At 36.1% G+C, this 12,746-nt stretch overlaps 1 protein-coding gene across 1 annotated transcript; it reads right to left on the bottom strand.

The window, feature by feature from the left end:
- Nucleotides 1-4,107: 4,107 nt before the first annotated feature.
- On the bottom strand, nt 4,108-5,058 carry OR52AB15 (olfactory receptor family 52 subfamily AB member 15). The gene has a single exon (NM_001391358.1). It carries the CDS (start codon nt 5,056-5,058, stop codon nt 4,108-4,110), a length of 951 nt encoding a protein of 316 aa, NP_001378287.1.
- Between the last annotated feature and the right edge of the window lie 7,688 nt (nt 5,059-12,746).

Here is a 12,746-nt window from a genome sequence, read left to right as displayed (position 1 = left end):
AGAGACAAAATAAACAAAAAACAAACATAAGGAAGGAAATACTAAAAACCAGAGCAGAAATCAAAACAGAAAAGAAACAATTAAAAAAAGTTAGTGGGACCAAGTGCTGCTTATTTGACACATCTCTAACTAAATTGACAGAGGGGAATAAAGATAGAGATTGGGATGGAGACAGAGAGAGAGAGAGAGAGAGAAATCACCAACATGGGAAATTAAAGAAGGTATATATCATTACTGATGCCTCAGACAGCAAAATGAAAATAATAGAATGCTACAAATAATTTTATGCACATCAATGTGACAATTTAGATGAAATAGATCAATTTATTGAAAGAAAAAATTACCAAAATACACTTAAGAATAAATCAACAATATGTTTTTTTCTTATATCTATATCTTAGTGAATTTTATCAAACATTTAAGGAAGAAATCCGCATATCATCTAGAAACTAGGAGAGAATAGAAACACTTCCAAACTCATTTTATGAACCCAGCTTTTACTCATAATGACAACCCGACAAAGATAGGACAAGAAAAGAAGCCACAAACCAATATCCTACATGAATACAGATGTAAAAATTCTCAGTTATACATTAGCAAATTAAATCCTGCAAAATAAAAATAATACGTCATAAAAAATAGGGCTTATCTCAGGAATGCAAGGCTGATTGAACACTCAAAAGTAATCAATGTAACCTAACACATTAAGAGATGTAACAAGAGAAAAACCATATAATTATATTACTTCATGCAAAAATCATTTGAAAATATTTCAGTATCAAGTAATGATAAAAACTCTCAGCAAACTAGAAATAGGAACGAACGTTCTCAAACCCATAAGGGACATCGAGGAAAAAGCATCATAAGTAATGGTGAAAGATTAAGTGGCTTCTCTCTATTACTGAGAGTAAGGAAAGGGTGTTCCTTCTCACCACGTTTCTCCAATATCATATTTGAAATCCTAGCATATGCAACAAGGATAGAAAAAGAAAAAAATTCAAACCGGAAAGAAAGAACCAAAACTCTCCTTATTTGCAGATGGCATGCTGTGTACATAGAGAACAACAAGGGACTCTACAGAAAATCTAGAAAAAATAATAATGAGTGAGTTTATCAAGATCACAGGATATAAGATCAATGTGCAAAAAACAATAATATTTTTGGGGCTGGCCCCGTGGCCGAGTGGTTGAGTTCGCGCGCTCCGCTGCAGGCGGCCCAGTGTTTCGTTGGTTCGAATCCTGGGCACGGACATGGCACTGCTCGTCAAGCCATGCTGAGGCAGCGTCCCACATACCACAACTAGAGGAACCCACAACGAAGAATATACAACTATGTACCGGGGGCTTTGGGGAGAAAAAGGAAAAAATAAAATCTTTAAAAAAAAAAAATAATAATATTTTTATACTCTAGCAATGAGCAATTGGAAATCAAAATTTAAAAGTAAGTGCCATTTTCAATAGCTCAAAAAAAGAGAAATTCTTAAGTATAAATCTATCACAATATGTGCAAAATCTGTATGCTCAAAGCTACAAAACATTGAGATTAAAGAAGCCTAAATAAGTGGAGAGACATACTATATTTTTGTATTTTAAGAATATAGTTATGATGTCAGTTTTTACCAAAATGATCTATAGATTCATTGCAAGTTAATGTGTATATCCTCTCCTTGTGCCTTCCTCTTTTAATTAGTAGTGCCTTTAGATGAACATAAATTCTTAATTTTACTATAGTCCAATTTATTAATATTTTCCCCAAGATTTTATTTTTATATTCTATTTAATACTATTTAAGAAAACTTTGCTTATCCCAAGATAATGAAAATACCTCCTCTCCCATATTTTCTTCTTATAGCTTTATTATTTGGCCTCTCCATTAACATCTAAAATAAATCTGCAATCTACTTTTTGTAGAGATGTCATGTTGGGATTAAGATTTATTTTAGAGTAATTTTTCTCCATGTGAATATCCAATTTACTCATCAGCATGTGTTAAAAAGAAAGAATATTATTCTACTACACTATGTGACACCTTTGACTTGTTACAACAATTGTCTATTCTAGATCTCATATTTAGTACATGAGTTATAATTAATATGGATTTTTGTATGAACTATAGTGAAGCCTACTAGGAGCAGAAGTGTATGGTTTTACCAGTCATTTGAAGACCTGGAGCTACATTGCTGTGTAGATGTGAGCTACATGTAAACAAATATTCTATACTGAGAACACAGAACTCTTGCTTGGATTAAAAGGTCATAAGAATATTATATAATTTATTAGTGTGCTTGTTCTTCTTAATTGATACAGCTCATCTGGGGCTTTTATTTGCATCCTCTGTGCAGCCACTCTTTGAGAAGTTCAGGGAAGACATAATTTATACTCAGTATTATGAGAAAAAAATACCTACAGGAAATCCTAGAACATTCTGGATAACATGAGTCTCTTCAATTGGCTTATATCATTGCTGTAAAGTAAACTGCATTTCACAGGGATATTTGGAAATGTCATAATGTTCTACAACTCTTAGAGCATTGACCAGAGTTATAGATTAGCCTAGCAATGTGGCTGGCTTAGAGGAAGAGATTAGATGAACAAATTCAGGGTAAGAACATTCCAGGATGGCTAGAAGAGTAAAGCATCCATCTTGTGTTCAAGGCCTTTTTGTGACAGTAAAAGGAAAAGATGTAACATGACTATGTGACTGAAGCAGCTGACCTTCTGGTGCAGCAGTAATGACAGCTTTATTGTCCATGGATCAGGGATTGTGTCTTATTGTGATAGAACAGTACTGTGCACCATGGTATACAGTAACTTCATATATGCAACCAAACAACTGACTAAGCCGGTAAACTGGGAAAGATAGTGCAGGCACAGTTTCAGTTGCCATCACTCACATTTAAGAATCTAGATCCAGAGAAAGGATTTATGAAAGTAGGAATTAAAGTAAATTTGTGCTGACAGAAAGACTTATCTTCTCCACTTATGGACTATGAAATGGACCTGCCCATAAACTTGGACATATCTAAGCTCATGTGAATGATAATGCCATTGGGGCAGATGATTGGGGCAGGCCAAACCAAGCCATGGCACCTGGCTGTCATTGGGAGAATGTACCTGCAAGCTCATATACCAAAAGGCTAAAAGGCTTTGGTTCCTATCAATATTGGGATGTGCTTGAGAGTCCCTTCCATAGGAAGAGATAAATTAGATATAAAGCCAAATGTCAGACCACAGAGTTAGCCAGAGCTTTAGGAAATGAAACTGAGTACTCAGTGCTACAGTGTCTTGGAAACAGTTCAGAGGTTGAGCTGTGGGTTGGCTCTCACTCTGCTAGAGTTCCAGCTCATGGAGAATAACCTAGGAACTGGTGCGTACCTGCCTGAGGGTTAGAGTTTTTGTCGAGCAGCTAGACTTTAAGGCCAGATGCAACAGTGATGGTGCCAGTTTGACCTGGCTGCTGTTCTAGGGTCAAAAAGGATGATGTCAGTGGCACTAATAGAAACTCTATTTGGTAACAGCTATGCACCTGGACAAAAGCTCCTTTACCCTTGACTGTTACAACAGGATATCTATCCTAGAGTCTAATGAATATTCTCTCCTATCATTTAGTAAGATATATTGGGAATGCAGATTCACAGAACTCCCAAAAATGAGGTGCTCTGACTTGGTGTTTTTAAAGTTAAAGCTAGGAAGATATGATGACAGTTTATTTTGTTACTGGACTATAATTGTGCCTTAAGACAAAATGTCAAAAACTATGGGATGTGACAAAAGCAATGATTTAAGAGAAATCCAAAGCTTAAAATGCAAACATTCCAAAAGATGAAAGTTTGAAAATCAATATGCTTGCTTATCAAGAAGTAAATGAATTGCTAAACACAAATTAATTAAAAGGAAGGAAGTGATAAAGATAAAAATGAATGAATAGAGCTAATACCAGTCTTTACCTGAATAGATTTTATGTCATCCTAGCTGTAGTTTGTGAAATAAATGCCTTTAAGTTTGAGCATGTTGAAGTGAAGCCCCAAACATAAACACAGAGAGTTCAGCCTGTCTCCATGTCTAGGAAGTAAAAGCATTCTCTTCATGAATAGAAACATTTAGTAGATCACTGGAGTGATCGATGATTCAGAAGAAAAATCTGTGCTGCACGCTTACGAATTACTTTATTTTTTACACCATAGACAATAGGGTTAAGTGCTGGTGGCACAAGGAGGTAGATGGTAGACACAAGAATGTGGGTAGAGGGGGCAACGTGTCCAAAACGGTGGCTGAAGAAAGAGAAGAAGGCAAGAAGGTAAAACTCGAGGAAAACAAAAATGTGAGCTGTGCATGTATTAAATGCTTTCAGCTGTGCCTCCTTTTGATGTAGACGGAAAACAGCCTGGAAAATAAGGATGTAGGAAATAAGGATAAAAATCATGTCAAATCCCAGAATTGTAAAACCCACAAGGAGACCACACGTTTTATTGACTTGGATGTCTTCTGCAGCCAGCTTGACCACAGCCATGTGCTCACAATAAGAGTGGGCAATTACAATGGAATGGAAAAGGTGTAGTCTTTTGATTAAAACTGGTAAAACACCAACAAGCACTGTTGCCCGGATTGCCACAACCAGCACCATAATAACCAGAACGAAAGGTGTGAGGATGGATGTGTGCCTCAAAGGGTTACAGATGGCAATATAGCGGTCAAAGGCCATGGCCAACAAGATGCCAGATTCCATACCTTGCAAAGTATGGATGAAGAAGAGCTGGGTGAGGCAAGCATCAAAGGCCATGGAGCAAGAGCCAAACCAGAAGATGGCCAACATCTTGGGAGCAATGGCTACACAGAGCCCTACATCAGTGGCCGCCAGCACTGCCAGGAAAATGTACATGGGCTGGTGCAGGCTGCGTTCTGAAGGGATGATGATCAGCAAGATGATATTTCCCACAAGAGCCACCAGGCATACTACAAGGAAGGAAAACCCAATCCAAAACTGCACATGCTCCAGTCCAGGGATGCCAATCAGCGTCACTGTTGTGGGATCCAGATATGATGTGTTAATGGATGCCATGGAAGTTTGTGATCTCTCTTTTCAACACTGATTCTCATACCTAACAGAAAGACAATGTGAATGGAAAGTGAAAAGGACAGAGACTTCTCTATCATTCAGACATATTGCTCATTGAAGAAATAAGTTCAGTGCTTTGGGTGCCAGTTTGGCCAGATTATCCAGAGGTTCTATGCTATATGCCAAGATAGTAGTAGTAAATAACCCTACAAAACTTTTAGTAGAGCTACGTATGAACAGAGGAAATTTTCATGATTTCTGACTTACCCTTTGTGGAAATGAAAACCACGACTCTGAGAACATTCATCTTTTACATCTCCTATGACCTCTAGGCTGCTCTGTCTGAAACACCATCAGCAGGCTTTTTTTCTTTACTTACCTCTAGATGCCAGACTAATTTTGCTGCAAATGTAGATTCTTTCTTGGAATCTTGGAGACCTAGAACAACTCAATTTCTGTCGCCCGATGTGTATTAGCACATAGTCCTTTCAGAGCCTTCATCCTCAGCCAACACTGCTCCTGGTCCCAGGTCTCAGGACTTTATCCCTGAGTCTGTGGCATTGGGTGTCAAATGAGGATTGATAGGAAAGCATTTAGCTGTCTTACATTCACTCAGTCCATCATAAAAATATTGAACAAGTCACTGTTTGCCAAGAAACTAAATGTGGCCGTTACAGGAGATTTGAAGAGAGTGGTCTGTTTTGAAAGGCAGCCAGGGGTAGTTAGTTCTCTGAATTAAGGTTCACTTATGTTTAAAGCAGATTTGTTCAGTGGAATAGAAAGAGTTATAGGTAATGCTTTTTAGAGAGGGGCTTAGGAAATTTGAAAAAAAAAAAAGGAAACTACAGAGAAACATTTCAAGAAGAGTAACAACTGAAAAAAGAGGATAGAATGTAATCAAAAGCAGAAAGTAGTCAGTTTAGAGATGCCATATAGCTAGATGAGCATGACAATATTTTCCCTCCACATGTTACAGGTCAGTGGATCACTTGTTAAAGTTGCATATCCTTCTACTTTACACCGTGGGGTTTCTACTTTGTTTTAAATAAATTTACAGTATACTGTGACTCCACGTCATGACTCTATACTCTACACTGTAGTATGATTAGTTAGTTGTGGTTTGAATCCTGAAACACTTCTGAATATAATGACGAACTTTTAATATCTTCCTAATTTTACACTCTTTCCAGAAATTACCTGAGCTCTCTTTTGTGGGATCCACATTTCAAGTTTAAGAAATTTATTTCTATATCCCATTAGTATCTGTTTCATTAATTATTCTCTAATATTTGGACCATTTCGCATTTTACTTCAATCTGACTGACTAAACACTGATTGAAAGCATTCCCACAAATGGGGCTGGCCCCGTGGCCGAGCGGTTAAGTTCGCGCGCTCCGCTGCAGGCGGCCCAGTGTTTCGTTGGTTCGAATCCTGGGCGCGGACATGACACTGCTCATCAAACCACGCTGAGGCAGCGTCCCACATGCCACAACTAGATGGACACACAGCGAAGAATATACAACTATGTACCGGGGGGCTTTGGGGAGAAAAAGGAAAAAAATTAAAAAAAAAAAAAAAAAAAAAGCATTCCCACAAAGAGATTTCCTCTGATCTGGTCACATCCATACACCCTGGAAAAGGGATCCTTTTGTGACTAGCAGTGGAAGTGTCTACTTCTGTTTCAATCTTGGGACAATTTCTTGAAAACAGTCATATAAATAATTGTTCATAGTCACTTGAAGCACATATATAGAGGTATGAAAGGAACTTTTGGTGCAATAACACTTATACGAATGAAAAAATTGAGAGAGGGACACTGATATTTCTTTGCTTGTGATCCAGCAACAATACTAATGAGTGGACTATAGTCAGAATAGTCATGAATATGGATTAAAGCAGTAATTATTACAAGAAATAATTTCCTTTGATGTCTACATGTAATATTTGGAAGTATGCGGTGGGAGAAATGATGAAATATGTGGAGGATGTTGCTAATAGTTATAAAAGTGAGTTTCCAGAAATGATAGAAACTAATAGAGAAGGAAATCTCAAAATTAAAAAAAAAAATCAGTATCTCCTGAATAATCATTCAATAATTGGCTGATATTGTAAAGGCAAAAAAAATTATATTTAAGCCCACCCACTTGATGATAATGCCTTTATCAGATTATTTGTCCAGTAATCAGCAAGTGGTTAAAATCAAGGGCTAGAAAGTCGGAGAGATGACCTAGCTACTAATCCTGGACCCTCCCAAACATTTACCTTTTATGGAATCTTGCCAAAGTACCTTACACATTACCCACAGTTTATTTATCTGTAAATTAAGAATGATAACCTCACTTACCTCAGTGCTAAATGAGATCATACATGGAACAGATCAGTGGTTGGCACAGTTCAAATATTATCTATAGTAGCTTAAAAAAAGACCATTTATTTTGTCAAGACAAGAACAGGCTGCAAAAATATTGATGAGCCAAAACAAAACCACACAGAAATGAAAACTCCTTGATGATACAAATGAATAAAATTTCATAAGAAAGTGAAAATTCCAAAGCTAAAGAGCTTTCTTCCATCTTCTTTTGTGTAAGATTGATCACAGCCAAAATAAAAAGGTGATGTCCTAACTAGTTTGTACATTTTCAGGCAGTTAAACAAATGTCACATGATTTTTAAAAAAATCTATTTGTAATAATTACTTATTTACAGGCTTCGTGAATTTGTAGGAATAAGATAGGGTAATCTCAAGGCATCTAACTTACGTTAAATGCAATTACTGTGAGAATCAACAAGGGCATGAGTTTGATGACCCTTAGTTTTTAAAATAGTTTAAATGAAGCCGTATAAGGGATTGTCTCAGTCTTATTTATTGAGTAGAAGAGAAAGAAAATGTGCTAACAGGTGATCTCTAACAGAAGCAAGCAACCAGAAAGGAGGTCAGGGTATCCTTTGCCACATCACAAAGAGGACTAAGATGCTGTGTAAATTGATACTAAAGCTACTAAATTTGTACTAAAGATACTAAAGCTGTTCATGGCTTATGATTTCCTATATTCTTTCTGTTTTCCATAACACTCAAATACCCTCACAGCTTCCATAGACACAGATGGTTAGTTGTCTCATAATTATCGTTTTTTATGTTCAGTAAACCAGAGAGTTAATAGGCATCCAGGTGACTAGAATCTAGAATCATGGGAACCATCTTGCATATATTATAAATTACTTGAGGGTCATAAACGTAAGAAGATGGGACCAAATTATCTGTAAATTTTTCTCAATTCTAAATTACATTAATCTAGTCCCCAAAACTCCTTTTTTAGATGAAAAATTCTAAACAGAGAATAGAAATAGCACAACAATGGACAGAAAAATTAATGACCGAAGCAGGATTAATAATGTTAGTCTATCCATTTCCTCCTAAAATAAGAACTCATCACAGCCCCTTATCCACTCCCGGTTCCTAAACTGTAGGGGCAGAAACTTACCCGAATGGAGCTGAGGGTTGATTTGGCATGTGATGGGCTAGATGCATTATTGTTTTCACAAAATTTCCAGCAGACGTAGATGTTAATGGAAATGTTGCTAGACTTTCTAAGTGCCTGGGCTGATCCCAGAGCATCATCACCTTTCTGATTCCCCTAGAGTATCATTATCCCTCTGATCCACAGGTTTCTTTCCCAGGAATGAGTTGGTTATGGCTCTGGCACTTAGGGTCAGAGAATTCTCTGTATTATAGAAGGAACGGAACTCCATGGACTAAGAATCAGAAAATATCCAATCTTGGGTTACATTCAGACAAAGCTGTGTATAAGCTCATCAGTAGTGAGATCAGAGAATGCGAGAAATAAGAGATTTCTTAAGACATAGAAATGAAGAGTAATTATCTTTTCGATCTTCTGTTACCTGGAAATACCTGCATATGAAGTTGTGTAATAGATACTATTGTGTTGATGAATATAATAGTAATCTTGATTCTCCTCTTCTTCCTTTTCCCACTGCTACTTCCACCACTACGCTACTCCTCCTCCTACTACTACAAAGAATGTTACACTTGTTGCTTACTAGTTTTTTAGTAATTTTCGGTTTAAAATGAACTTTGAATACATTATTTTTTCAAGCATAACATTCTCCAGGCTTCCCCCACTCATTGAGATATTTAATAATTCATCATTATCTCTTCTGTTTCTTGATAGGAGTTGGCACTAACTTCAGTGATAGCATTTTTCCTGTCTCACAGTGATCTACTCAAAATCCCAGATAACAAGTTTTATAGGTTATTGTCAGTAATGAGTTATCCCTCTCAGCAATTAGAGGATATTTCGAATGTAGGGTGTTTTCTGAGCCAGAGTATTAGTAGTTCACTCACCTGCCATAGAAAATCATTAATTAACTGCAGTATGAAGGTGGCAAACTACCTTTCTCTAGCAAGCATGCAGGTTCTGTGTTTTAGATGACAGTGACAAAAATGCGGGGATTTCCACCTAGATATTTTTCTTCTGAGTGAGGCTCAACTGTCTGACACTATCCTCATGTGGTACCATAGCCAGTGTGTTTATTTACTTATTTATGTATTTATTCTTTGATATTAAGTTGTCAATGGTTGTTCAGCCTCATAATCATTTGTCCAGGTTCAGTACAACTTTCTATCAGTTTTATCAGTTGTCATCTTCATTTATTTTTCCTGTTCTTTTTTCCACACAGTTTCCTCAGGAATTTATTCTAAGGGTTGACATCTCTATCTTCTTCCCAACTCATTATTTCATCTTCTTTTCTCTACTTTCGGATTGTTTTCCATTATATTCCTTTGTTGTCTCTCTTGTCCTTCAATTCTTTCTTTTTTTTCCCCTCTCTTTTTTATGCCCATTTCACTCAGTTTTCTCAGGGTCAAGTCTCCATCAATTGTCTACTCTTCCTGGAGTATTTAACTTCCCCCTTTCTTCTTTCTCCAGTGTGCATATATCAATGTGAAATTCCTATTAAATGAACAGAATCTTTTTAGCACAGAAATATTTCAGAGACTGTTCTAATATTTTATAGCTAAGTTCTTGAAATAATAGTTTAGATTCATTTTTCCTTCTTTTCAGGTCCCGTGTTAATACGGTTTCATATTCTCTTTCTCCTTGGATTTTTCTTGCAGAGAAATACACATCTCCCTTGTGACCCAACAGTTCTGCTACTTGGTATTCATAAAGAGAGACAAACATAGAAGTCCACAACAAAACTTGGATTATAATTTTGGTAGCAGTCTTTGTCAGGCCTAACAACTGAAAAGTCAATCAACACGATAAGAAGTCTAGATTATTCCATTTGATGAGATTTAACATGTGTATACTACTGTGTAACCAGCACCCAACATAAGATAGAGAAAATTTCAATGCCCCCGAGAGTTCCCTCATGCCACATTCCAGTCATTGTCCGAATCCCTCTTCACTCCAAGCAACTATTTGTCTTTTATTACCACAGATTAGTTTTAACTTTTAGATTTCTTTTGAGTGTTAAATTGTAAATTGAAGCTAATTGAGTGAAAAATTTAACAGAGAGTTTCAAGCAGAGAATGGATTTGGCAAAAGAAGAGTCTTGAAACAAATGTTGTGGATATCTATGCACGTTTAAACCTTACTACAGTTCAAAACATGATATGGAATATTGTGGGAGATAGAGAAACGAGTTTGTGTGTGTGTATATGCACATATATACATACATAAAAATGCATATATACATTCATGCATACATATGTACACACACATATACATGTATATATATACACAAACCTACTTCTCTAATCGTATTTCCAACAACAGTCCACATCATGTTTTGAAGAATAAACTATGTAAATATATATGTAGATTTGAAGTGGAAATATTTTAAGAAAGAATTAAGCGTTAATTAAAGTTAAAAGTGTTTGAAATCATTTAAGCAAGAAATAATGTAGTCATTGGTGTGAATCAATAGGATACACTAGAATCCTCCTCTTATTTCCTTATGTCTCTGTGGGTATTTTGCTTTCTTAGTACTTATTTCCCATTCATGTAGTCCTTATAATGCTCTCCAAAATTCTGAGCTGCTGGATGAATGTATACATTGTTTGGTCATAGTTATGACCTGTGCCTATGCTAATGTAACTTTGCAGAGACCTACTTTACCTCTTTCAGGGAGCTGTAGTGAGGAAAGAGACACCATGTTCACCTATGCTATGTGGGCACAGATAGGTGTTTCAAGCTTTTACACTTGCTTTCTGCTGTCAGATCTAGAGTTCTGACGAGATCTTTTAATGAGGCAGCCTCCCTGGGATAGTGGGCTCTTAGCTGTGGGCCAGACGCTTGAGGCTTCTTTAGATACATTTCTTCTCTCTACATAGTTGGAAAATAACTTATTCCAAATTGGTAACGAAAACTTTATTTTCAGGTTGAGAAGAATATCGAATTAAATACTGAGGGAATATATACATACACATATGCACCTGAATATTTCACTTCAACTTCAGTACATGGTGTAACGTAAATCACTTTTCTTTGAGTTTTTACAGGGTGTGAAATGAGTCCTCATTAAAAAGTTAGGCATTGAGGGAAATCAGCAACAAAAATATGGGGAAATGTGGGATGGAGACTTCCAGTACAATGCATATAAGAGAATTTAGCACCTCTGATGGAGAGCCCGTTGAAGACAAAGATGACAAGAATAAATTCCACAATCCATAACTATTCCTGTTAGTAGTTAATAGTTTAATTTTCTAGTGTATTAATTATAACTGTTAGAACTAGTAAACAAATTCAGTATAGTTGCACAATACAAGATCAATATCCAAATATTGGTTGTGTTTCTATACACAAATAACAAACCACCCAAAAAGGAAATTAAGAAAACAATCCCAATCAAGATAGCAACAAAAAGAAAAACTACTTAGGAATAAACTTATCCAAAGAGGTGAAAGATGTACATTGAAAATTATAAAACATTGATGAAGGAAATTAAAGAAGACACAGATAATTGGAAAGATATAATGATTATGGATTGGAAGACTTAATATTGTTAAAATTTTCATTCTATCCAAAGTGATCTACAGATTCAATGTAATCCTTATCAAAATTCCAATTGTATTCTTACAGAAGTAGAAAGAAAAAAAAACTGAAATTCATATGGAACCACAAAAGATCCGAAATGGTCAAAGCAATCTTAAATAAGAACAAACCTGGAGGCATCACACTTCCTGGTTTCAAAACATATTGCAAAGATACAGTAACCAAAACAGTACAGCACCAGCATTAAAGCAGAAAAATAGATCACTGGAATAGGACACACAACCCAGAAAAAAATCCATACATCTATGATCAACTGATCTTCTACAAAGGTGCCAAAACACATGGGAAAAAGGATAGTCTCTTCAATAAATGATGCTGGGAAAACTGGATATCCACATGCAGAAAAATGAAATTGGAGCCTTATTTCACATCATGCAGAAAAATTAACTCAAAATGGATTAAGGTCTTGTAAGTTAGACCTGAAATCATAAAACTCCTAGAAGAAAACATAGGGAAAAACCTTCTTGACATTGGTCTGGGTGATGATTTGTTAGAGATGATATCAAAACACAGGCAAGACAAGGAAAAATAGATAAGTGAAATTGCTTCAAACTAAAAAGCTTCTGCAAAGCAAAGGAAACAATGTATGGAATGAGAGAAAATATTTGCAAGCCA

This window comes from Equus caballus, chromosome 7, assembly GCF_041296265.1.
Source record: "Equus caballus isolate H_3958 breed thoroughbred chromosome 7, TB-T2T, whole genome shotgun sequence".
Taxonomy (NCBI): domain Eukaryota; kingdom Metazoa; phylum Chordata; class Mammalia; order Perissodactyla; family Equidae; genus Equus; species Equus caballus.
The sequence above is the reverse complement of the archived record's forward strand: the minus strand, read 5'-3'. Positions and strand labels throughout refer to the sequence as shown.

Coding starts and splice junctions, on each gene's coding strand:
- OR52AB15 (NM_001391358.1), bottom strand. CDS start 5,058: ATGGCATCCATTAACACATCATATCTGGATCCCACAACAGTGACGCTG.